The 27,262-nt window shown below is 39.0% G+C and overlaps 1 protein-coding gene across 2 annotated transcripts in view; it reads left to right on the top strand.

Annotated features, from left to right (window-relative positions):
- Positions 1 to 27,262, top strand: part of SMARCAD1 (SWI/SNF-related, matrix-associated actin-dependent regulator of chromatin, subfamily a, containing DEAD/H box 1) — a 107,825-nt gene that overhangs the window by 40,550 nt on the left and 40,013 nt on the right. Inside the window, exons 8-14 of one of the 2 annotated variants that reach the window (XM_063458621.1) lie at positions 443 to 527; positions 8,303 to 8,688; positions 18,967 to 19,169; positions 20,586 to 20,676; positions 22,494 to 22,593; positions 23,245 to 23,304; positions 23,406 to 23,481. In XM_063458621.1, the coding sequence (XP_063314691.1) occupies positions 443 to 527; positions 8,303 to 8,688; positions 18,967 to 19,169; positions 20,586 to 20,676; positions 22,494 to 22,593; positions 23,245 to 23,304; positions 23,406 to 23,481 (1,001 nt within the window). Of the gene's footprint in view, positions 1 to 442; positions 528 to 8,302; positions 8,689 to 9,193; positions 9,359 to 18,966; positions 19,170 to 20,585; positions 20,677 to 22,493; positions 22,594 to 23,244; positions 23,305 to 23,405; positions 23,482 to 27,262 lie in introns of those variants that run through there. The other variant, XM_063458623.1, reaches the window with a different exon arrangement.

The following is a 27,262-nucleotide window of genomic DNA, read 5'->3' as shown; positions in this document are numbered from 1 at the left end:
CTTCTGCATTAACCTGTCCACCTTGAAGTGTCAATGAAAGACTGGCCGTACCGGACTAAACTTTAACCAAGTGCTCTGTACCTGTTATTGCCATTCAAAGTTGGCAAGGTTTAATTTCACATTAGATTATTAAGATGTAAATTGGCAGAACTGTGCTCAAACTTCTTGGCATAATTAGTTGGTGCATGTCCAAAGACTCTTTGCACCATAACCTTTGCAGTTAGCTATAGTGGTTATTGTGCTTTTTCCATTGATGGAATATCGGTTACCTGAAATGTGGGGGGGAAAAAACAACCTAGTTTGTCATTATCTGGAAGTTAATTTCTATCATGGAAGCATTTCAAACAATTTACAGTTTCATGCTTGTAGAATTTAACATCCATAACTAATTGAATAAATGCTATCTGTGAATATGACAGTTTTTTGTTTATCTATTTAATAGGAGCTTAGAGAAGTACTTCAAGAGCATGACTGGTCTTTTCATGAAGCACTTGAGGCATTAAAACTGTTTGCAGAAGATGATCAAGGTAATGCTAAATGTTTTACTGTTTTCTTACTGGGAAATGTGAGATCCTTAAAACTGGCAGGCTTTTTCCTTGTTTTCTTTTCACATTTGTCTTCTCATTGCATTTAGTTGTTATCATTATCTGTTGACTGTCTGTTTACATTGGCAAATGAGTGAATTGTTCAAAGATTCTGATGTTACGAACATCCAACCCTTCTACATAAGTATTGATATCCTTATTATTTCATGGGACAGTTACATATTACTGTTCATGTTTTATATCTATAAAAGATATTTGTATGTTCTCTAGTTATTCATTAGACTTTAGCGAGACACACTAAGATGTGCATTTTTGTCTTTACTGTATTTTTTTTTTTTTTTTTGCACACTCTTAGTAATATTATATCTGCAGTTCGCTATAGTGGTTGTTACCTAGAATGCCTTGTTTTAGTTTTAGTTAAAAATTTTAGTTGTCTAGAATTGTTAGTTGACAAAATTAACACTGCACTCCAAGAGGTAACTGATCTCGAATCAACAGCACCCCGGCAGTAGCTCTGTGAAAGAGGGATCTGCGACCCCCCACAGTAGAGTTACAATGCAATGCATAATGTAGGTGCTCGATAGTCAGATTTAATTGTGCTCATCGGATACATGGAACATGGAAATAAATACGACTTTTAAGCCTAAATGGCCTTAGTCATGCAAAGCTGAGAGCATCCGCAGAAATGAAGGGTACTGGGAAGAAGAGGTTCCCGGCAGCTGGAAACCAACCTTGCGGTTAGCAAAAGGTATGAAGGAGCCTGGACATTCCTGCACACTTAAAAACTTATGTGAGGTTATGGTGGTGAGTGTTCTTTTAGTATCAAACCATTTAGAAATGGCTTACTATTAAAATGAGGTTCTTCTGAGAACACTGTGCCTGCCCTCCCTTCAGTCACCTTCCAATTGTGTTTAATAATCCCTGCCCCTTGCATATTTCCATCATATTGTTCTGAATTTCAGAAGGTCACTTACATCCAGACACTCTGAAATCTGGTCTATCAATCTAATTTGGAGGCTGTATTGCAAAATCTGTGCATTGGTAAATCTTGAGAACACTATTGGTATTTGCAGTGCCAATGCCCTGGTCAGTCCCAGGTCATGTTTGCTAGTCAAGACCGGGATTCTAGTGCATAACCAGTGTAGCTCCTTTTCAGATAGTGGAACTGCTCTTCAAAGGTGTCCTTTTATAAGAACCAGAAATACAGGGAGCATGCTAATGGCTACATATTTTTGGTGATTGTCTAAAGGTAGACTCCGGGTCCAGTTGGGTACCTCCCTTCAACCCCAGGCTTGGGTTAAGAAGGGCAGGTATCCCCCCAAAAAACCCGAAGTCAAAAAAACGGAAAGTCACCGGGTTGTACTGGTACACAGGGGGTAACCCTAATAGAAATTGTAAATATAGAAAAAAGAAAAATACTAATTCACCAGCACAAATGCCCAAATGGGTATTGTGCCAGGATAAAGACGTACAACCCTGTAAAAATGTGCTTTATGATTAAAAAAATAAGTATAACATAATGTATTAATCAAGCTAAAAACTAAGTCTCCTTTCTACTAGGTACTCAGGTGAGGTAGGTATAAATATCTATCTCAAAAGCTAAAGGTAACAATCAGGGATGATTACAATAGAGGTATATAACCTACTCTAAGTAAGGTAAAGAGGGTGTCAACAAAGACACATAGTAGATATCTGGCAGGCATAAAGACACTCCATCTATACACTACACAACCATAGAAAATCTGGAACCTCTCTTTCTATTACTCCATACTGACAACTAAGTGCTACCTAATACGTATTTGCCCCTGACGACTGCGTCTCGATAGGCCGAAACGCGCGTCGTGCTTTTTCCTCTTTTATTTTAACCTTTTCACCATGCACTTGGGTTGTTGGTGTTAGCACTTATTCATCCATTTAGTCCCTCTATAGGACTAGTAGTGTTGGTAGGCATCAGCTCTATGCTATGGTAACAGGGATTCTACTTAGGTAGCACTTAGTTGTCAGTATGGAGTAATAGAAAGAGAGGTTCCAGATTTTCTATGGTTGTGTAGTGTAAAGATGGAGTGTCTTTATGCCTGCCAGATACCTACTATGTGTCTTTGTTGACACCCTCTTTACCTTACTTAGAGTAGGTTATATACCTCTATTGTAATCATCCCTGATTGTTACTTTAGCTTTTGAGATAGATATTTATACCTACCTCACCTGAGTACCTAGTAGGAAGGAGACTTAGTTTTTAGCTTGATTAATAAATTATGTTATACTTATTTTTTTAATCATAAAGCACATTTTTACAGGGTTGTACGTCTTTTTCCTGGCACAATACCCATTTGGGCATTTGTGCATTTGTGCTGGTGAATTAGTATTTTTCTTTTTTCTATATTTTTGGTGATGATTGCATTAAAGGTGCAGTATTTAATGTGGTCATTTAATGTGGTCCTTAATCCTTCTTCATCACAAATAACAATACTAGCTCCTTCGAGGCCTGATAAATCACTTATATGGATTCTGCTTCAATCACTGGTTCAGGGCAAAGTAAATGTGCTGCTTCCACTTTCCTGCCAACATAGGTGACAAATGGGTGGGATGTTTTCTTCCTACAGATCTAGTGATGGTTGTGTTGCAGTGGCAACTGGTTCTGATTCATCCTGTAACCACGAACAGCAGTTTAAGCTATCAGGCCTTGGAATAGCAGTTGATGCACGCAGCTGTTATACCAGCTGTAATGGCTTTTTTCATCATTTTTATGATTAGATGTAGATATTATTCCTAGGGCCAGAGGCCATGTTTTAATTGCTGTGGCACGCATACACATGAAGGATGTACACAAACTAGCATTTATACCACTAACTGAGAGGGTGTGGGTGAAACTTTGGGCATGATTGGTTGAACAAAGCAAACAACTCCTGTTTTAACAAAAGCATTTGGAAAGATGAGAAACGGTTATGATCACAGGTCTATCCTCAGTCTTTTTAGTGCTTCAAGGCCAGTGTGGACTATTGAGTTGGTCAATAAATTTTTCAAAGAAGAGTAGTAGAAAAAAACAGGCTAGTAGATCAAGATTCAGTGATAGGGGCCCGCGATGGCAATAGCTAAAGTACAGAAAAGAAAAGAAATCCATACTGGAGGCTTGACTCCAGACACCGGAAGACCAGATTATTGGGGAACTTATGCGAGCTTCCCTAAGGAATAATGTTAGATCGTCTCTGCATTTCTTAAGATGTACTCAGGAGTTAATGCCTGCTCACTTCCTGTGATAAACATTCTCATTACCATTCAGCATTGATGCTTGCAATGGTGAGAATGCCACCTGTGTCATTGGTGTAATAAACACAAACCTACCTAAGTAACAGGAATGACCCCTACAGTAAGTGTTAATGGGGCTCAACTATGACTGATGTGCCCTCACGATAATTGGTTTTTAAATATATTTAATTTAATGCTGGATCCATGTTTTATTTTGTACAACACTTATTTGTGCATCACAATCATACTGCTTAATAGAAAGGGCTTGTAAGAAGTATAAAGTTTATTTTTAAATGCTAGAACAAGCTTACTCTTTTTAATATGTCTATTCCTGTTTTATAAGCAATCCAGCAATCCTTAATTGAGTGTACCTTAACTGGTACCAAACACAGTATTTTTTGTGTTGGGTTTGACAAATGTCCTTAGAAGAGACTTTATATTTCGGTTTGATAAAAAACAAGAAAGGATCTGGAGTGCCGAAAAACATTACCTGTTTTTAGGCACTGGTTTAGCAATGCTGCATCAAGAAGTGTTGAATAATCTTATTTTACTATTATTGCTGGTTTTGGAACTTTGTTTTTCAATTTTGTGAAGATAAAGATTATTTTTTTTATGATTGTGCTTGACTGTTCTTTATTCTTTATTTGTTTCTTTATTCACAATGTCATTTTGGTCATGCATGTTTTAAAAAAAAAAAAAAAAAAAAAAAAAGGTTAGTCTTTGATATTGTCTTTCTACCTGAGGACATCTAATTCTTTCAGGATCACTTGTGTTTGATTCACATCCGCTTTAAAACCACTTATCTGGAATTAAATTTGAGACATTTTGTTGAGGTTACACAATATCCATTTTGGTGTAAAGACTGATCTGGGCCATCATAACTTAATCTCAATGAAGTCACTGTGGGGTCTGGAGTTCCTGGATGCCATCTTGCCTTATGGGGTTAAGCTGGTTTTCAAACATTTTAACCCCAAAGTTCTCTTGATGGTGCTGTCCTCTAGGCCTCCCTTTTCCTTGGGTTCTGGTTGATACATAACTTTCTAAAGTATTTCTCTTAATGGGTGACCAGTGATGGGCTAAAAACATCAGCTGCCGCTCTCCGCACATGAAGCAAACGACTCCGTGTTAGGACTAGAGATGGAGGCAGAGGAGCTGGATGGATAGGTGTTGTTACAAACATCCAAAAATAAATGAACTCTAACAGTCAAGACTTCCAAATACCATACCAACTTAACTGAAGTGAAGTTGAATGGCCTAGAGTGATTCTATAATAGTTTATTGTGTGAATTTCTATGAAAATAGAAATATTTAAGCCTTTCACCTTCATGGAAAAAGTTTTTTTGTAATTTTTTTTGGACTGAAATATTTGCGTTCTGTTCAATATTTTAATGACTTTTCAACACAGATTTCTGTTGGAACCCTAGCAGGGCTAGTGATTATTTCAGGGTTATTTATTAAACTGTGAATATACACAGACAATTTTCTGAGTCACGTGAAAGGCCATAATGCCTTAAAACACTCCAAGCACAGTAACCACTACAGTAAGTTTCCCCTTTCCCAAGCTGCTAGCAGTTTGACTTCTTACCTAGGGTCTGCCAATTACCGCTTCCTGCCACTCTCCGTTTGGTGCTGTTAGGTGCTTTCTTTAGCTCTTCTGATCTAAGACAGGATGTGCAGGGCTAGCTTATTGGCTAAGAGAGTCAGCTCTCTCAGCCAATGCAATAAGCCTTGTACCATTGGGCTTAGCTCAGGCAGAGTGCTTATGGCTCTATAAGACTGGGAACCAAGCAGAGCCCAGTTAAGAAGTCAAACAGTTACTAAACATTGTAAAACTGTTTAGATACTTACATGGGCTTCAAGCACACTTGTCACCATAACCACTACAGTGTGTTGGTTATAGTGCTTAATAGTCCTTTAAAAGTCACATTTTTTTTTCATACCTAAAACTTTTCTTCCATAGTTGGTCCAATCCAATGTTTCTCATAGAAGACCTTTGGGGACCTGATGCACATGTGCAGTGAGTGCATCCAAGCTTCCCCATTGAAAAGCATTGAATTAAGTTACGGTACGTATTAAGCAGTCAGTGCTGTGGGAGCATAGGCTGCCATTCATAAGATCTGCAGCACATGCAAGCTCTTTTAAGATATAGCCCCAATGAACACATGCATGAAAAATGTATGCATTTATTCATTGAGTAATATGAGCTAAACTGTGTGTGTGTGTATGCATATATGTGTATATATGTATATGTATATATATATAAATTTTTTTTTTTAGATTTCTTTTACATTTATATATCTATTTTTGACCATTTGGGCAGTGAAGTGTTCATTTAAGCCTTGAAGGCAAACATTGCTGTTACTCAAAAACTGTAATGTTTTACACTGTAGGGTAAAAAGTACAATACACTGCAGGCCACTGTTATAAAATACAAATGGACACAATATTTACAGTCTGCTGTAGTTGTTTTGATCCTATGAGTACCTTTGTGGCATTATGTTCCCCGATAATGTTCTACAGTGGGATGTCCCTTTGGTTTGTCCTGTTGGGTACCAAGGGTCCATTGGTTGTAACCGAATCCAGCTTTTGTACAGTCCACTGTTTTCTCTCAGCAATGAATGGAATTCTGGCAAATGATGCTGTTGGAAGTGGAATTACACCTCTGGCAGCAAAGAGGTTAAACTCTGTATGCACATTGTTTCATAGTGAAATGCTGCATGCACGGACTGCAGGCACCATGATCACTTCAAATCACTGAAGTGGTCATGGTGCTTAGAGTAACCCTTTAAGAGTACATTGATGCCCAGAGATCAATGGAGAATGACCAGCCAGTGTATTTCGGTGATCTAGACCAGAAGGATTTATAAACTAAACAAAAAATGCAGTGCCTACTGCACTGATTTGGGACCCATAAAGCTCCCATTGGTAGAAACACAAAAAGTTAACAATTTACTCAGGCAGCATTGCATTCCCTGTTGGAATTGAGACAACATTCATAGTTGTCTGTCCACTGAGCTAAACTACCCGGAAGTAACAGGACTGGTTGTTTGAGGTGCTGTGGAGAGCCTTCCAATGCTTTTAGAGAGCATTCAGCATCTCCACACTCTGCTGAGGCATCCATTTTCCCATAAGTTTTATTCTGACAGATTTAGTATCTTTAGCGTATTGCAGACTGTCTCTGCTGCCCTATAGTTTTTTTTTTTTTTTTTTTGCAGTGGGAAAAATACATCCAATATTGAAACTGATTGTACTTGATTCTGTACTGGGGATTATTCACTAACTAGCGAGGTGTGCCTGAGCTGATTTCTTACTTCTGAAATGTAGGCCAAAATAGATGCGCTGGAACAAGTCCCCGTCTGACTTGATTGTAGAACTCTCCTCCACTAAGACCGTTACTATCATACCGTAGTTTGCTATTTAGTAAACAAACCATTCACAATTGACTCTAGAGAAAATGCTCTGTTTTGGCTCACTTGGTCTGGTTTTCATACTACTGGCATGGTTAGGGACCTGCACAGCCTTCAATAGTGAACCCAGCTTCCAAACATATTCCTATAAGAGGGGGTGTATTTTGTATTTCAAATTAAGATATTTTATTGATCCTTAAGGTGTTTTTTTTTTGTTTTGTTTTTTTAAATATATCTCCCTTGAAGTTAAAAGGGTCATATTTAAATTGACTTTCTACTTGAAATTTTTGCTACAATAAAGAAGCACTATTTTTGAACCATATCAAGTCCTGTGAGTGCTTTCCTACAAGGTTATATATATATATATATATCGAGAGAGAGATATGTAGATATATATAATATTTTTAAAAATAGTTTAACTTGTTTTCTGCAAATTCAGTAATTAGCTGCACAACCTTCTAGAAGGAGATTAACTGATGCCATAACCGAATATTGATCTATACTAAATATTTTAGTAACATTTGAGATGCCCATCTTTTGTGCCTGCAGAGCTGTGCAGACTAGGAGGGTGTCAGGCACCTTGTGCGCACGAGGGGCTAAGATTTCGGAATTTTGCATAGTCCCTCCCATGCTGTTGAAGTAAAAGAGAGGGAATGTTAGATTACCAGGCAAGTGTGTGTTTTTTGGGACCATAGCATGTGACACAACATACCTTTTCTTTTCCTACAATTTGCCACATGCATTATATGGGGAAGTAAAATACTTTTCAGTATAGCACTATATAGAATGTGAATGTAAGAAGTAATATTAGTTTATATTAGACATGTTTACAGACCGTTTCTTTAGCATTCATTATATTCTAATGTACTAAATGAGAGGATAATTATCTAATAAAAAATTAAAAAAAAAAAAAATATATATATATATAATACATTTATAAAGAATATAAATTGTAGTAAGCTTGTATAGTCTTATATTATTGCTTTATTTGTAAACAAAAAAATAGGAAAAAATCTAAACTGTATAAAAACAAAACTCACCAAAACTGTCTTTTAATTGTATAATACCTTTTACTACATCTATGTGCATTTATTATATACACAGATGGCTTGCAAAATGCTCCCAAAAAAGAAGCATCCAGAAATGAAGAAAAAACTCACAAAAGCAGCTCCAAAAGGAAATCGAACCAGAAAACTAATACAACTCAAAATGGTTCTAAGAAAAAAATTAAAAGTAAAAAAATTGCTAGCAGCATTAAAAAGTACACAGGGGACTATGAGAATGAGGAGTCGGCTTCGGATGCAGGCAGCTGCCTGGATGAAGACTACAACACTGGCAGTGATGATATTATGGAGGAGACATACAAAGTTAAAATACTCAGCTTCCTGCAAGATGCTTCTTTGGATGAACTGTCTCTGATACCTCAGTGCTCTCTTAAGAAAGCTCAGAAGATCACTCAGCTCCGGCCCTTTTATTCTTGGGATTCTCTGGTAAGTTTACAGTATTCAGTAGCTTTTCTTAATATTCCTTTTATGCTTGTAGGCAAGAGGTGTCTACAATCTTAAAGGAGGCATGGATGGGTGGCCTTATTCTGAGAAGGTTAACACTACTTTTATTGTAAGCCAATAGCATTTCAAATAGTGTCATATGACCTAATTTTTGAATAAATTAAAGGGTGATTTTTCTGAAAACCCAAGCTGATTGGCTGGCAATACTGTCACTCACTCAGCAAGCTAGGAACCTGGTTCATTTCTCTGCTGGAGCAGACATTTGAGCTTTCATTTGGGAAGGAGAAGCTTGCCAGTCTATTCTGAGCTGTTTTAGTAGAAAATTCTCATGCAAAAGGCAAGAATGTGGCAGGATTTTTACTTCTACTGTAACTGCTTACTGAAACAACTGCAGCTCCATGACTCAAGATGCCAGCATTATTTCCTAGAATTTCAAGAGCATTTTTTAGAATGCAATTTTATTCTTTTTCTTATTTTTATTTTTAATCCACCTCTGCTCTGCACATTTCACAAATTTTATTCTGGCTAAACAATGCTGCCATTTTATGAGATGATCCTATCTGCCGTTTACCTAGCAGTGAGAGGAAAATACCTTTTGTAACCTGTACTTTATTTTGAAGGAAAGCTTTCATCACAGGCAGCACAGACCCTGGTAAGTACATTTAAACATGCCATTAAGTGACTTTGATCTCTAAAACCTCAGTTAAGGATATTAAATCAAATTATGGTCTCAGAGAAAGTTCTTTATTTTCAACGGTTGTCTCGTTGCATTTTGTTTAAAGATTTTATTTGATAATGCAGTTTTTCTTTCACATTGACAGGCCTTTGTTTTTTTTTTAATGCATTAGATAATAGTATAAGCCATAAAGTCATGTTCAGGTTGTTATTTTGTATATTAAAGGACATAATTATTTAAGAAAGGACCACTATATTTACATGTCTTGTTTCACACTGGTAAAGTGGGCATCTCTCCAAAGTATTGTGGGTAGGTTTTTCTTTACGTGGGATTCCATCACACATACGTAGAAGTTCTGTACATTTTCTTTAACCTTAAAAAAAAAAAAAAAAAAAAAAAAGAGTTAAAGGAAGGAGTCATAACCGGCAAAGCAGTAGAGCAAATTCAAATGCAGCTCTTTGCTCAGAGATTCGTTTTGCCTGAAGCCTTTTGCTGCTTTGACAACATCTGTCTGATGGCCAGCTCTTTTCTCAACTTGTTGAGGTTTGCCTAAGCTAATTCTTAAACTATTTGCTTAAGGGCTGCCTCTCCCAATAAAAATCTTTTCACACAGGAGAAAAATGTGTAAATTCTGTGCTGACCTGTAGTGAATTTTAGTAAGCTTTTATTTGATTTAGCATGTCTGTTTGCGCTCCCAGTATGTTCTTTTGGATGCTGTATCTACATGCCCAGAAACATTTATCCAGTAAGCTGAAAATAATTATACCATCAACATATGTTTCCTGGCCATACCAGTTAGCTAGAGTTTATATCTGCATATGTGTATGCATGCAGATACAATTAAAAACATTCTAAACATAACTACATGGTCACTTGAATATGCATTTTTTATGTGTATATTTTTTAATTGTGCAACTCTGACTTGGATAAGACTATATTAAACAAAATGAGAATTTTCTGTAAATGTTTTTGCATCTATTTTTGCTTATCGGTATCCATAACACCCCCTATTGCCCCCATTTGGGATAGTCCCTTGAAACCGAGCTGTAGCAAAAGTGCAACAGTTATAATAGTAATGCCAACATATAATTTTAGGTATTTTTAGGCTTTTTGGAAATCACGTGATCCTAGTTTATTTTTGCAGCTTCTGTTTGCATAGAGTATGTGTGATTGTAGTTCAGAAATGGTCAAATATTCTTATATTTGTATCTGTCCTGGGAATGTTTAAAATTGTAACTGTATGCACATACATGGTGCATTTGCATTGTATGTAAACAAGTTCATTCAGTCTGTTTTCTCTGTCACTGTACAGTCGCCAAGTTTAGCAGCTTACTTTTCAATAAGATGTGATGACTCCTGTCCCTGTATAATTTGAATATAGCAAATGTTATTTAAGGAAGGGGTATAGAGTGCAGTAGGCCCAGCACATTTGTTATCTTAGAGCAGAACTCCTCAAACTCCTAAAACTAATATCAACGAGCAAAATCAGGTTGACTTTTCAATAATTCTTTCTAGAAGTTTGTAAACACCCGTCCTGCAATAAGTAGGGTCTATTATTACTTTATTACGATTATTGCATAGTCAAAACCACTTGATGAAGTGAGTGGCATTTTGCATTGTAAGAGATTAATTTAGAAGTAATAATTGTGATCCTATGATAAACATAATTGCTGACAATTTTCCTAAAGAATGGAGCAGTAGACAAAAAGGGAGTTTAGTTTCCTAATGTTGGAAGTGTTTTCATATAGTTAACCTTTGTAATACTAACATTGTTAGCAAATCTATAGACAGCATTGTATCCATATATTTTTTGTTAGTTTTTTCCCTTGCATTTGTAAGTGTGGCATTCCACAATTCCAAGCACAAGGAGGCCATGTGTTCGACAAAGGCTGATTAATTCATGACACGGCAAAACATTTTAGATGCAGCACGTGTCCCTTTCCAGCTCAGTGAAACACCTGCTGTTTTTCACTGGCATGGTTGTACTGGCCAAGTGGGAAGCCGGGAGATTTAACTTTGTAGTGCCACAACGTTCAAGTTGGGAATGATCATTTGATTTGTGATGGCCCTTTTTCATTAGCTGTTGGTCAGGACTGTGTTGCAGGTGGAGTGAGGGGATCAGCTTCCAGCAGGCTGCATGACCACACCCAGTACTGACCCAGTAAAGGGGTCTGTCTGTACAATTACTAGTAAGAAAATTAAGATCTGAAATGGAAGTATGCTCTAGTGAGTGTATGTGTCATGAAAAGCATGTGTGCAAATGTCAGTGATTGTGGGTGTTAAGTTTGTGTCAATGTGTGTGTTGGTGTTGGTGTTGGTGTTTGTGTTCTACTTTGTCATTTGATACAGGTGGTAGTGTGTGGTGTGTTATTTTTTTCTTCTTCATAAGAAACTCTATTTCCTTGATGTGCATGTTTGTTTGTTTTTTGTTTGTTTTTTTGTGTTGGCATTTTATGATACATACATTGGTTTCCTGTAGAAGTTTGGGCTTTCCAGTCCCCAAAAAGGAAGCAGCAGCATACTTCAGATACTTTACATTTTCTAGTTATTTTTTTTCTATTAAACTAGATATACTTCAAGCACCATGGCCACTACATCTTTCTCTATGTTAACTAGGACAAGGAGTCGTCTAGTGTTATACCTCCATTTTTATTAAGTGCTTTAGCCCAGTGATCAGACTGCCTTTGCATGTTATGACCTATGAGGCTGAATAATGCAGTTGTGAATCCTTCTCTATGTCACTTTTACAGCTGAGGGTCTGAACTTTGGGTGCTGAGATGACCCTTGTTTTTGTCCAACAAATCTAAAATGATCTAACACAAATGGGGACTGGCATTTAAAGTCTCATTGCTTTTTCGATAAGCAGTAGTGCTTGTTTCTTAAAGGATCCCTTTAAGTGCAAACTTGTTTTAAGCATATTTACAATGCATAAACAATGTGTTATTTGTTTAGATATATGCCTATATACATATGAAAGTTGTCAATAGTTTATCCTCATTCAAGTCACTTTCTGCAGTGACATAACATTTTTTAAATATAATCAATATAGATGTGGACTAGTTGAAATATTATGCAAGGATATTAATTTTTACTGTATATTCTATATTCAAATTATATTTGTAATTTGTTTTATTCTATTTTTTTTTTGTCCTGCTCCTTGCCTTCACTACTGATGCAGGATGTCAGGTCCAAGGGAGGGAACATGTGGTCTGCATTTCTTTTGTGTGCAGAAAACAGGAAGTGTTTCTGCATGGTCCCTACATTCCCCAGACTGTGATCTGATTCACTGAGTACTCAAACTCAAAGGAATGACTGTCTTCTGCACCCACTAAATATGCAGACCAAATGTTCCCCATTGGACAACTTAGAAGTTTAACCCCACTGGATTTAGAACCCCTACTAGACCACCAGGCAGTTTAAACTGCGATGAACAACCAAGCATCATTGCCCGCCCCCCTGGAGAAAGGTACGCAGAAGAAGTCTAATGGTAGAGCACCACCACACACGGACAAGCAGGTCGGGCTACAACTTTAAGAAGCACTATCACCGTCTGGGGGCATTGCCAGATTTGCAAAGTCCAATGGTTGGGGGAGACAGGTAAATGTGAAATTTACTTATCTGAACCTGTCCATCATGGACGCTGCCATGTTGTTGTGGCGGATCGTCTTCAGCTCCTGGCATTTCAGCGCGAGGAGCTGACCTCACTGCTGTATTATCGCACATGGGATCCTCCGTAGACATACCCAATTCCTTGTAGCCATCACTGGTGATGGCTGGCGGAATTGACACTGTAGCTCCGCCTAGAGTGTAAGAAATATACAGAGACAAAGACAAAACTAATTGTCTATGGTAATTTTATTTTTATTTTTTAGGTACAATATAACAGGTTTAGCGTAATCTTTAGTGTATAGTTTATGCCCCTGTTTGATGTACAGTTTGTGTGTAGTAATGTAATTTTGGTGTATAGTTCATGCCCCTGTAGTCTATTTAGCCATTTAGGTGTTAAATCACAATTTAGCCACACCTCGTATGGCTTGCTCAGTCTCCCCACACACGTGCTTAAAAAATATTTAACTTTCCCTCATTGCATGGTGTTTTATCCACTGTTTTGTTAATTGTCTAATGGAACTTGCAGCAAACTCCTGTGTGTGATAAAAGTTGTTGACAGTGCAAGAACTTCTAAATTAAACACTACAGTAAAAATAAAACCTTTTTATTTTCATGGAGTGTGTGTGAGTCACAGCCAGAAGAGATGTGGCTAGAGATTCCTATATGGCAGAGAATTGAGCAATGAGACTACAGGGCAGGATCTATACACAAAAATGCTTAATTAAAGGGACACTCCAGGCACCAAAACGACTTCATCTAAATTAAGTTGTTATAGTGACAGTAGCACTCTTACCTCAAGGGATCAAACTGTTTAAGAGTAGTTTAAACAGACTTGTCACAATATTGGTTCTTTGCAAAAGAATGCAAAGACCCCCTAAGTGGTTGTGCTGTGTTAATGAGTATCGACATAACTTGATTGTTAAAGTATGTTTTAGTCAGTGGGTTATACAATATTTTCCCACTGTATCATTTCATACCTTTAGTTACTGGCTGTTAAGTTTTGTGCCTTTTATTCTGTTTTGCTTGATAGGATATTAGTTTGTAGCCTTCCAGTCTCAAGTGTATAGCATGTAGCATTCTTGCATTTTTGGAAAACCGTATTATTAAAGGGATATACTATAGCGTTAGGAATGCAATCATGCCCCCTCCCTTGTGGCTTCCCCGTCCAAAAAGGGTTAATACCCCTTTATTTGAAACTTACCCGATACTAGCCCTGGTATCCCTTGGCGCTGGGTTATTTGACGGGGAACCTAGTGCCCTTTAAATCAGACTCTGGAAGCGCATCTTGTTGCTGTCTGAGTGACAGCCACTAGGGGCTGACTTAGTGCTGCAACGCAAATATCACAGTTTCTATAAAATTGCAATGTTTTACATTGCAGCACTAAGAGCAGTAGGAACAGTGTACCCAGACAACTCCAAGGAGCTGCAGTCGTCTGGTGCCCCTTTATTGTATTGTGTGTCTGACAACAAGACATTAGCAGCAGATCCAGCAAGTTGTGAAGTATGGTCTTCATAGATTGGATTTGTGTTTGCGCACATCACACTGATGCTCAGTCGGATTGAGATCTGGGGAATCTGGAGGCCATGCAACCCCATACACTGCAAAGTGCAATGCACTGTGTGTTCTGACATATTTCGATCATGTCCAGCATTATGTTTTTTAGCAGTTTTAGCTACAGTACTTTTTCTGTGTGATTGAGTCATATGAGCTATCCTTTGCTCCCCACGTGTATCAATGAGCCTTGGCACGCATGACCCTGATGCTGGTTCACTGGTTGTTCTTTGTTTGCACTATTTTTGACAGGTACTAACCACTGCATACCGAGAACGCCCCATAAGACTTGCTATTTTGGAGATACTCTGACCCATTTGTCTAGCCATCACTATTTGACCCTACTCAAAGCTACTCAGATCTTTTTGCTTGTCAATTTTTCCTGCTTTTAACATATGAAATTCAAGAACTGACTGTCCACCTGCTGCCCAATATATCACACCCTTTGACAGATGCCATTGTAACCATATAATAAATGTTATTCATCTAACCTGTCAGTGTTGTTAATGCTGTGGCTGATCATTGTATATGGCAGCTTATTATTCAGCAATTGAATATTAGCCAAATTTGCACAATAGTGGCATTGCTAAAGCAAAGTATGGAGTATATCAGTGCAGACCGGAAGGGCTGCAGACACCGACATATTAAGGTGAGTGTCAAACAGCTGGCTACATACAGTGTTATTTAGTGATTAGGGTGCTTAGCAAATCACTTTAACCCCTTAAGGACACATGACGTGTGTGACACGTCATGATTCCATTTTATTCCAGAAGTTTGGTCCTTAAGGGGTTAAAGAGCTATTCCAAGCAACATGGCCACCTGTTGTACAATCACTGGTGCTGTAAGCCCATCCCTCTATCAGACATCAAGGGGCAAAACGTGTTCTTCCTCTCCTGTCCATGCACTTGTATAATGTGTGCTTGCAATATGAGCTCTCCCTATATGTCCCTATTGCAGGCAAGTAAGTGTTTTGATGCTACTTTTAAAGAAGTACATATATGAAATATGTGATTATAAACTGCATTCCTTTCAAAGTTCCATATATGCTGGATATCTGTATCAACGGCTTTCAAGCTATAATGTATATGCATACCGTGATCAATGGAATACTTACAGTGACATAGGTTGGTGCAATTAATGTAACTTGCACACAATGTGGGCAGAATATTTTTAATCTAATGCAAGTCTGTGATCGGGCATTCACAATTTTGTACTGCGGTTCATCTTGGTTTGCTCTTTAAATTAATTTATTTGGAGGTACACTTTGCTTTATTTTGGAGTATTGGGTCCAACGTAAAGCTCTAGCAGTAAAATGGGAGCAATAGCACCAACTAATGTTAATGAAGGTATAAATCTATTGTGGTTTCTAAAGAATCCGGATTGGCTCTAAATAGACCTGTCTGAATTTTGCTCAATATTTTTTCAGACCCAGCCCTGTTTATCTTCTTTATAACAAAAACCATATTGTCAACTAAATGACTATTTCCAATAGCCATTTACATTTTACTTGCAAGTATTGTAATGGTGCTTGTTTCTACTTGCAATAATTTGAGTGCAAAACAGATTTCTTAATGAGAGCAACACGTAACACTTTTTTTTTTTTTTTTTTTGTTAAAATATTAATTTGGGCTTGATTTAGTTTGGAAGCTACTGTGGTTTTAAATGAACGTTTATGCAACATCTGGATGAAAGTTTCAGCATGTTAATCATTTACAAGTTGAGGCTATGCACATATAAATTTGAAAGTGGAAACACTTCAAAAGGCTTTTTTTTTTTGCTTACCTCTATGCTTGAATTAGTACTGTGCCAAAATTTACTGGAAAATAAACCCACTAATTATTTTCACTAACCTACTCGTTAAGTGTATACCCTACTCCTGTATATGGATGCAAATAAACCTATTGTCTATTAAAAAGTTACCGTAACCTGAATTAACACAAATGGATGTTTTGTGAAACAATGCTTAAGTCTGAGTTTCTGATTTGGATTACCAAATCTTTGGGAAAGCGAAGTTAAAAGTGGCTACACTTTGCTGTATTTTCATTGAAAATTATTCTTATTATTATTTTTTTTTTTTTTTTTAATCAAGCAGCTGTATGTAGTATTATACAAAAGTTCTTGAGTTGAATTAAGTTGAGTTAAGTTGAATTAAAGGGGCACTCCACTACTAAAATACAATAAAATCACTTTTTAGTATATTTATCCCTACTGAGAGCATTCACTTATTTAATTATGCATTTTTTTCCATTGGGGTATATCTAAAACCACTTGCAAAAGATGCAGATCTGTTGTCTGCTGCCTTTCCAACCCAGTCCAGACTCTCTGTGGCTGTCCAATCACAGACTTCCCAATGCAGCTCAATGAGAAGTCTTTGCAAGGCAGTTGCTCTTGGCAATTGTGAAATAAAAATGTATATATTTTATTTCATAACCAGGCTAAAGTATGTAATCCTCCTGATAGATAGCCAAGAGGAAAATCGGTTGGGAAGACATTTAGTTGGCTTTACTTTAATGCTTTCTAAAAATAATCTATAGAACACTTTGTTTGGAATGTCATTGGTTCCACTTGATATGGGAAAAATAACTGAAAAACACAGCTTGGAGCAAAATAATATTACACTATATTGCCATCTGTTAAATGTGCAATAAAGCTGCTAAGTAGGATGTCAGTCTACGGCAGGGCCACTGCGTGTCGGTACCTCAAAGGCTTACGTTCTGTACGTTTAATCTCTATAAGCCATCGTTCCGAGTGAATGGCAGCTGGATGCAAGTTCTTTGGATTCTCTTCCTTAAGCTTACCTTGCTGTGTATTAATTATCTTGTACATAGATCTTCGTGGTCTGTTTTTGTGTTACATTTATTTTATTTTTATTTTTTTGGGGGGGGGGGGGGAGGAGGAGTTGCCCCTCTTACAAAGGATGTGTAGATTGACAGTACTACTCCTGAGTGATCTAGAGCCGAGAAATTGTCTTTTATTTAGGATCTGTAATCCCTTTCCTATTAAGGTATTTTGATTTTAAGTGGGATAAGTTACAGTTTTCTGTATAGAATGGGGTTCAGTGATTAAACATTACATTGAAATTTACATAATTTCTTTAACTTTTTTTTTTAATGCATCTCCAGAGATGCTGGGGGGGCTAAAATAATTCCATTATCATTCAATATTTCCGACACAGACTGAAATATTGTCACATAATGAGAAATGCCTTACTTTACAACCCCTGCTTATGGGTATTTGTGTTTACGAAAACAAATATGGTGATTCTGCTCGCTAGATTGTTATACATGTTAGGTATGGGGTTGTTACAACAGCCTTATAATATTGCAAGTGTGACAAGTTTAGATGTGCGTACAGTAGTTATGGGATGTACGGGTTGTGTATCTTCCTGCTGGAAAAAATACCTGCTTTTTGATAAGCAGTGGATTTATGCCACCGTAGGGGAGGGTAGACTTTATCCTTATGTGCTTTATGGCAATCAGAATGAGGCCACCTTTTTATCACAGTCAGTGACCAGAAAATCCTTAGTTAAGAAAAAGTAATGGCTGTGATAAGTCTGCAATAAAATGCAGACTTCACAGGACTATGTAAAAAAAAAAAAAAAAAAAAAAAGAATGATCACTGTTAAAGTTCTTTCTTATTGAACTGTCCCCACACATCAAAAACCCACTTAAAAAAATTATTGCACATTTGGATCTACACTACATCTACATTATCATGCAAGGTGTGTGGCTGAGGATAGTTTCTCATAAATTGAGTATGTGCAACATTTGAAACGGTCAAAGATGGGCACTTTAATTATAGTGGTGTAGTTGGGGGTGTGGCCCTGGTCAGAGATGTTCTGCGAATTTTTAGGTGATTTCATAAGGACTAAATGTAATTTAGTACAATAACAATGTATCTTAATTGCACAGACTGATGTCTAAACACACTTTTTGTAGATTAAACAGTATTATTGCTGTTCATCTCTGTTATACACTCAGACACCCCAGCAATATGCAGCCACCAGAAAAAGGTACCTTACGAACGATAGAAAAGAGGGACTGCGGGATTTAAACTCAAAGTTTTAAATGTGTGTAACCATCATTGCTAGTTCCTTAAGAAAATCTCTTAGAACTGCAAATGGTAATTGTCATGCAAATTTTTGGAGTATTTAAGAACATATTTTTTGTTGTAAATAATATATTAATGTAAACCTCGTGAAAACTGTGCATCTAAGTGTTTAGTAGGGTCAGTATAGAATACAATTTTGAAGGAAATACTGGGGGAGGAAGGAATTGACATGTGGATATTAATTACTATTATATTCTTTTATTGGGGGAGGAAGGAATTAACGTGGGGATATTTAATATAAGAGCTCCCCCTACTGTGTAAAGCAGATGTCATTATATATCATGTTTTAGTTTTTTTTGTTTTCCGTTTACAGATTTTCAAGATGGAACATGCACATAACCTTTCTAGTGATTTAGTATGGGACTGTAAAGTTTTGATCAAAGAAAGAGAAGTAGTTTTGAAGCTTATGATCAAATGTGAAGATATTTCAAGACGACTAACAAAGCAGGTCACTCAAATCACTGAAAGTGGAGACAGTGGGTGGAACATTGAGATACCTTCTATTTTGTCCAAGAGGTGCTGTATCCATATCATGTCCTAATGAACACATTCTGCTTTTGTCAATGTTTAAAATATGCTTTTGTGTGTATTTGTTGTAACATAGAAACATAGAATGTGACGGCAGATAAGAACCATTCGGCCCATCTAGTCTGCCCAGTTTTCTAAATACTTCATTAGTCTCTGGCCTTATCTTATAGTTAGGATAGCCTTATGCCTATCCCACGCATGCTTAAACTCCTTTACAGTGTTAACCTCTACCACTTCAGCTGGAAGGCTATTCCATGCATCCACTACCCTCTCAGTAAAGTAATACTTCCTGATATTATTTTTAAACCTTTGTCCCTCTAATTTAAGACTGTCCTCTTGTTGTGGTAGTTTTTCTTTTTTTAAATATAGTCTCCTCCTTTACTGTGTTGATTCCCTTTATGTATTTAAATGTTTCTATCATATTCCCCCTGTCTCGTCTTTCCTCCAAGCTATACATGTTAAGATCCTTTAACCTTTCCTGGTAAGTTTTATCCTGCAATCCATGAAACAGTTTAGTAGCCCTTCTCTGAACTCTCTCTAAGGTATCAATATTATAGTGTGTGGTTTGTAGCTCCTACACCATTTTGAAATTGTTAACAATTCCCATTATGGTTGTCAATAAAAGTTACAATTATTATGGACTTTACAGCATGTTATTATTAAGCAGCCATGTTCATTCCCAAACTAGACTCTTCTCTAAAGGTACACATATAGCTATTACTTGATTTGATTTAATGGGGCACGCCACGCTTGAATTTAAATTTTTTTTTATATTTGTATACATAATGCAGACATTTAAAAAATGCTAAGTTTATTTCTTATTGATCAGTTCCCACACATCATAAACCTTCAGCTTTGCCCATTTAGAAAAAGTAGCTTGATCAGCCAGGAGCCTTGCAATCTTGTCTATGGATTCTGAACTTTTGGACATTTGTTATCTTACCAATCAAGGGTTTTAGTTCAGACTTACATTTGAACTTTCCTTGCTGAGGTTTGAAATATGACAGCCATAAGTATGCACATGAGAATAATCAGATATGTCACAATGCCTGTCTAATAGTGTGCATGTAAGAAGGCTGACAAGCTCTTGCCTCCGTTTTGCTCAAAGCAGAGTTTTCTGGGACTTGCAGTTCAGTAATCATATTTTTACTTATGAAACATTTATGTGGAACTTCAACTACCAAAAAGTTTTTTTGTGCTTCCTAATGGCAAGTTAAGGGAACGCTAAAGGGTCAGGAACACAAACATGTATTCCTGATCCTATAGTGTTAAAACAAAAAACAATAAAAGTGCATGCCAACATAGAGGATAGGACAAATTTCTAAATTCTCACTGTGGTCAAATATTTATTAATCTGCTGATGTGATGCTTTGAGGCTTATGCTTTTGTTTATTATTATTTTAGTTTGGTTCTAAAGCCTTACCAGAAAATTGGCTTGAATTGGCTAGCACTTTTGAACAAACATAATGTCAATGGGATTCTTGCAGATGAAATGGTAAGTGTATTTTATTATTATTGTTTTAACTACCTGCATACGTACATGTTTTCGGGCTCAGCAAGTGCATCCCTGTTTAGAATACTCATGATATCATTAATGTTTGCATTTGCATTCTTTGACTATCCCACAACTGTGCATTCGGTGGCTCATGTTTTGTACAGATCACTCACATAGCATATGTTGGGTTTAATACGTGTAAACCCAACATTTTATCTTTATTCTAAGTTGTCCCTTGGTAGCTTTAAATATATTTTCCTGGGGGGCGGGGGCCTGGATGCCGAGCTGACAAGACATGCATCGCCTGAGCTCCACAAACCGGGTCAGAAATTCGACGATAAAGCCGGGCTGCTTGCTCATCTGAAACAGTGCCGAAGTTGTCCTAGTAAAGGGAACAACGGCCAACCAGCGACACCAAACTTTGACACCTCAACTACCGAAACACTGAGAATTGCGGCCCACCTGGCAGAGTGAGTCTGGCGACAGGCTCTCCCCCGCCCCTTCTGGACCGGTGGTGGTCATTCGGTCTCCCCTACCACACTCCTCCCGACCCAGCTGGCAACACGCTGCTGACCTGCTACACATTCAAGCTACCGCAAGCACGGCTAAAATGGCAAACGCGCTCAACTTCATACAGCCTAACAAACCACACTCAGCGAGACCCATGCCGGACCCCATTGAGCGACTTCTACTAAACGTAGACACGATCCTGGCAAGATTTTGGGCGAAATTGGAGGCTCGTGAAATGGAGATACCACACCAGATACAGGTGACAGGACATGGCACGGATCAGGGACCGTCAAGCATCTAGAACTACTCCATCAGGCCCTCCTGGGCGTAAGACCACCAGGGATAGAATACCCTTGCATTTGCTTCGGCCGTCCCTTGAAAGGGAGAGACTTGGCCTCGTGTTGGAGAATCCAAGTCTGTGGCCTTGTGATGCCAGTCTTTTCTAACGGCCCGGTGCTGGTGGGCTCCCACGCCCGCCTCCTGCCCTGTAGTGCCCCCTGACAGCCTCCATGCATCTCCCAACCGGGGAATTGGCTGAAGATGGACTCTCTGAATGGGGTTAACCCCTATCCCGCCACTGAACTGTCTGCTACCGCAACATAATGAGTTTCAAATGTTTATTCTCTATATGTTTACTCTTTTTATGTTTGCTCTTTTAATAGTAAGCTTTGCTACTCCCCACACATAACCCTATCTATACTCTGTCGGGAAATCTCGTGCCCCCACGGGCAATCTAGATTTTTGGGAGTGTGGCCCTGGGGATTACTTCTTACTACTGTCTTCATGCAGTCTGGCATGTTTTAGAATGTAATAGGTTTGGGACCGACTTGTATAGTTTAAGGCATATTACTTACCATTTAAATGTCAATGTAAAAGCCTGTTCCTCTGCATAAGCATGATTTTATTAAACAGCGCCTCGCATCTTAGTACAGCTAAAACGCCTGCAACCTAGACAAACCAGCTTAGAATGACACTCGACTGTTTCAAACCTTGTGCATCACTATTATGTCATATCTTGTCTTACTCATGTTCCTATCTTATCATAAAAAAAAGGTGCAGCATCTACCTATGCCGATTGTTTACTATGATATATTGTACTGAACAAGTCACTGCTTACGCCTGTAATTTACTCTGCACTCAAAAATAAAGAATACAAATTATATATATATATATATATATATATATATATATATTTTTTTTTTTTCCTAAACTTTCTTAATTGCTCACATTGTGCATATTTTGAAACCAGTATAAGTGATGTTTATGCAACATATAACATCCTGTCCCATCCCCAATTTCTTTCACAGGGTTTGGGAAAAACTGTTCAAGCCATAGCATTCCTTGCACATCTGTATGAGAATGGTAATACAGGTCCACATCTTGTCATCGTGCCTGCTTCAACTTTAGGTTTGTGATAATGTTATAGCATACAAAAAAAACTGTAATTTGTAATTGTTGTAACTTGCTTTTCTAAAAAAAAAAAAATTTTATAAATGTATGTGCATTCAAATAACTTGGTGAATAGAACCATTTTTTACACTCACCAACACATTTTAAGTTTATTTTAATTTTAGCGTCATCCGGTTTAGAGGTTGTGTTATTATTAGTGTCCGTTTCCTCTTACCTGTGATTCTACAGGCCAGTGACGAAGTGCGTAAATGTCACTCCTTAAGGACAGATTGAATTGTCCACGTTCTGAACCCACACTTAATATGAAGGAGAAACTGGGCTTACGTTGTTTTGATGCTTAGAGTGTCCTTTTAAGTTGTTTTGTACCTGTACCAGCAAACGCGTAATGTAGGGAATGTAAATGTCTAATGCAAGCCGTTTGTAACCCTTTCTTGTTTTAGTCTGCCACAACCATTGAATGTTAGTTTACTAAATTGGAAATACATAGGACTGTTTTGAAGTCTACAATGGGACAAAGTTCTAAAAATGGTTTCTGTAGTAATTGCTGTGCATTCCGAACTCTATTTTTAATGCACAGCATCAATTGAGAAAAAACATTGCATTCTTGATGCAGTTAAGAAAAATAATATTGTACTATGATCTTTCTAGATAACTGGATTCGAGAGTTCAAACAGTGGTGTCCCGATATGAATATTTTACTTTACCATGGTAAGTAAAAGATGTAATTTGATTGTATTTATTTTTACAGCACTCTTTATACTCTTTGTGCACTATAAATACTAAAGCATCTGTCTCTACTTTGTCTGCAGGTTCTTTGGAAGAAAGAAAACATTTACGCTATGACATTCTTAATTATGTTGTTGAATTTAATGTGATTATCACAACGTAAGTATTTAACTTTTAGATTGGAGAAGTTTGCTTGGACAGGGTCCTCTTTATTATTATTATTATTAGTAGTAATGTTTATAAAGCGCCAACTAATTCCACAGTACTTTACAATATTATGAAAAGGGGGGGGGGGGCATTTACAATTAATGAGACAATTACACAGTGACACAGGAACAATAGGTAGATGAGGGCTCTGCTCAAACGAGCTCACAGTCTAGAGGAGGTGGGGCACAAATACACAACAGGGCAGCAAGGGTGACAGCTACCAACAAGGTGGAAATGTAGCATAGCTGGAGGTGAGAGTGGAGTGTGGCTCTTTAGGAGAGCAAGCGACAGAAATGGATAGGTATTGATAAGTTACTCTGAGAGTTCATAAGCATTTCTGAACAGATGTTTTTTTTTTTTTTAATTCTTTATTTTTTTCTGTGCAAAGCATAACAATACGCTTGTGAAAGCCACGACAGCTGTGACAAGCCAGACCGTAACAGTGTTAAACATCATTGTGGCATACAATTGACAGCACAATTTTATGGTAGAATAGTAGTAACATGCTTCAACATTTTAGGAGGATAGGCTAGCTTATATTAAACATGAGAAACATCTCCCTGTAGCTCATTTCCAGCAGTGTAGCAGTTTATGCTTCAAAGGAGTAGTGTTGAAGGTTGGGGTTATGTGGCATTGCCTTTTCAAGAGAGTAAACGTTTATACAGCACTAATTAAGTTAGCCTTGCATTGTGTGGGTGAACTACGTTTGCCTAAACAATGTGGCTGCACATTTTTATAGGTTGTTTTAAACAAGCTTATACATGCGCTTCTATTTACTGCCCTCAGTAGTGTACGATTGGTTAGGGCTCATAGTGTAAGTTGCAGATTTGTTCGATCCTGCGTGTCAAAACTACTTAACTGTAGTTAGGGTACCCAGTACTGAGAGCTACGCTTAATATAAAAAAAAAAAATGGAGAATATTATTGGTGTGTAAGTTAGGTCATGCTTTTGTAATAGAGACATGCATGTGGGTGGGATTAAGTGAGTAGGCTTAAAGCATGTGCGTCAATGATAGGTGCACCTTCATGGGCACTGCGGGAGCATGCCTATCTGTTTTTACTGACTCAGTATGGTTGCTTTTTAGCGTTTCTTACGTTGCTGCCTGATATAGCACAGCGATACAAACATGTAGCATGATCATTCTAAGCTTCACTTTTAGGTACACTGTGCTTAAGTACACATAGGCTGACTGCTTGGTTCAAACATGTGAGAGGCCTGTGTTGCTATATCTAGTAAGTAACTAGCGAGGTAATAACATATATTACGTATATAACAGGAGGGGGGAAATATCAGGCATGTAATGAGTCTTGTGAGTGTCAGGCTTTAACGGCTGCAGAAGGAACTGGGTTGCGTCCATTGTGGCAGAAGGGGTTTGAGCAGGGTTCATCAGGCTTACCATGCGTTTGTGTTTCCCTTCAGCCTATGCCCAGCAGAGGAAAAAGCTTTGTGTCCCTGGTTGGGGTGCTCTTGGGATTAATGGTCACTCTACTGCTCTTGTGGGTTGGAGGCTGTAGCTATGATTGCCAAATGTTCCTGGGGTTGCGGCATGTGTATGCTTCCAGCAGAGGGTGCAGTCTCCGAGTCCGTGCATCTGTCTGGGCATCCGTGTCACCAGCCGATGTCGAGTGGAAGCTCAGTGATGCCTTGTGACGGTGACCCGTGTCCCACACGCAGTGAAAAAAGGGGCATTGCTGGTGGCAGCATTGAGAGCATGTTGTACCCTTGTTGGCCTAGTGGAAAGCCAGGGACCCCTCGTGTGATGTAGCGTGAAGACCTTAAGTGGTGATCGCTGCGTATGAATTCGGCGTGGAGCCTTGAGGTATGAATGGGGTGACCCTTGCCGGGTTCCAGGTGTGGGCCGGGGAAGCGTTGTTGGGTGGCCCCTTCTTGGGAGAGAGAGTCATGCGGCAGGCCTAGAGTCCGCAGTAGGGCTAGAGCGTCTTGAATATATTGTACGATGTGCGTGTTCGTCCCCTGCAGTACTATCAGGGTTCGGGAGGACCGCCTGCGGTAGTTAATCTTGTGCTGTTGGAGCATGGAGGTGAGAGGGCGCAGTGACCTCCGCCAGGCTAAGGTGCCGCTGGACAGGTCTGCAAAGATGGCCAGGTCCATGGCCTCAAAGTGGAAAGGAGTTTTGCCCCGTAGGGCTGAGAGGACCGCTGCCTTGTCCCTGCCGCTGCGGAAGGTGACTATTACATCTCTCGTGCCGGTGGCCGGGGCCCTCAGTGACTTGGGGACCCTGAAGACCTCCACTGGGGTGATTGGTTTGCCTTGTCTGTGCGGTAGTATTGCTGATAGTATGCGCCCCGTGACTTTCGGCAGCTCAGTGTCTGGTACTTCTTCAGGGACTCCCCTAATCTTTGTTATGCCTGCGCCTGGAGTCCTCTTGAGCCGCCAGGCCTGCAATTGTAGGTTCTGCACGGTCTGTTGTAGCGTGGCAATGTCCTGGGCTTGGGACTGTGAGCTTCCCTCCAGTTTCGTGATGCGACCTGTCAGGCTGGATGTGTTTTTGCAGGTCTGCCAACAGTGCCTTTAGGGCTGCCGTGGTTACCGGCTCTGAGTCCGCTCCTGTGCCACTTTGTTTCGCCTTCCGCAACGGGGTGGGAGTCGGCTGGTCCTCCTCGTCCATGTCTTCAGACAATTCTTCGGAGACGTCTGAGCAGCCGCCATGCAGTGCCGCCATGTTGGCTCCGCTGGCGCCTCGTGCTTGACTCCACATCTCCCCGATCGTGAGCCCAGAGGTAGGCTTGTTTGGTGTCGTTTTTTTCCCCTTTCGCCCCATGTAGCGTTAGGATACACTACAGTCGTATTGGTGGGGTGGGGGGGGGGGGGGTAGTGTAATTGTTTTTTCTCCGTGTGGTGCTCGGAGGGATCTGTTCATGCAACCGTTCTCCCCGGCGTTCAGGCTCCGCCCCCCGAACAGATGTGTTTTGAAGTACTTTTTAAACAATTGAAGACTAGGGGAGAGTCTGATGGGGGTAGGCAGGCTATTCCAAAGGAAGGGAGCCGTCTGCGAGAAGTCCTGCGAGTTAGCAGTAAGGGTGCGAGCAGCGGACAGGAGAAGGTCTCCGGAAGAGCGGAGATACCGAGAAGGGGCATATGTATGCGTCAGTGAAACACCTATAGGATACAGGAAGCCACTGTAAAGATTGACAGAGGTATGGGAGGAGCGATGGGTGAGAAAGATCATCCTGGTGGCAGTATTCTTTACGGATTGTAGCAGGGCAGTTCGGCTTCTGGGGAGACCAACTAGGAGAGAATTACCGTAATCCATGCAAGAGATTACCAGAGTAATTTAACAAGCTCCTTGGCAGCATCTTGCGCAAGAAAGGGATTTTAGCAACATTCTGGACATTGGGTGCAAAGGTGAGGCCAGGATCAAAGATGATACCAAGAGAACGAGCTTGCAAGGACGGACTGATGCAAGTACCATCAACTTGCAGGGAAAGCAAAGGAGGAGGATCAGCATTATGAGGGTGGGAAATAAGAAGCTCAGTTTTAGAAAAATTGAGTTTCAGAAAGTGGAAGGACATTCAATCAGAGATTGAAGAAAGGCAAGCAGTGACATGTTGTAGGACCACGGGGGGAAAGATTAGGGGAGAAGAGATATATCTGGGTGTCGTCGACATACAGATGGTAGCGGAACCAAAAGGAGTTAATAAGTTTGCCGAGAGAGGCAGTATAAAGCAAGAACAGAAGGGGACCAAGCACAGATCCTTGGGGGACTCCAACC

This window comes from Pelobates fuscus, chromosome 6 (assembly GCF_036172605.1).
Source record: "Pelobates fuscus isolate aPelFus1 chromosome 6, aPelFus1.pri, whole genome shotgun sequence".
NCBI classification, from domain to species: Eukaryota; Metazoa; Chordata; class Amphibia; order Anura; family Pelobatidae; genus Pelobates; species Pelobates fuscus.
Note: the sequence above shows the minus strand (reverse complement) of the source record. Positions and strands in the feature narration are given on the sequence as shown.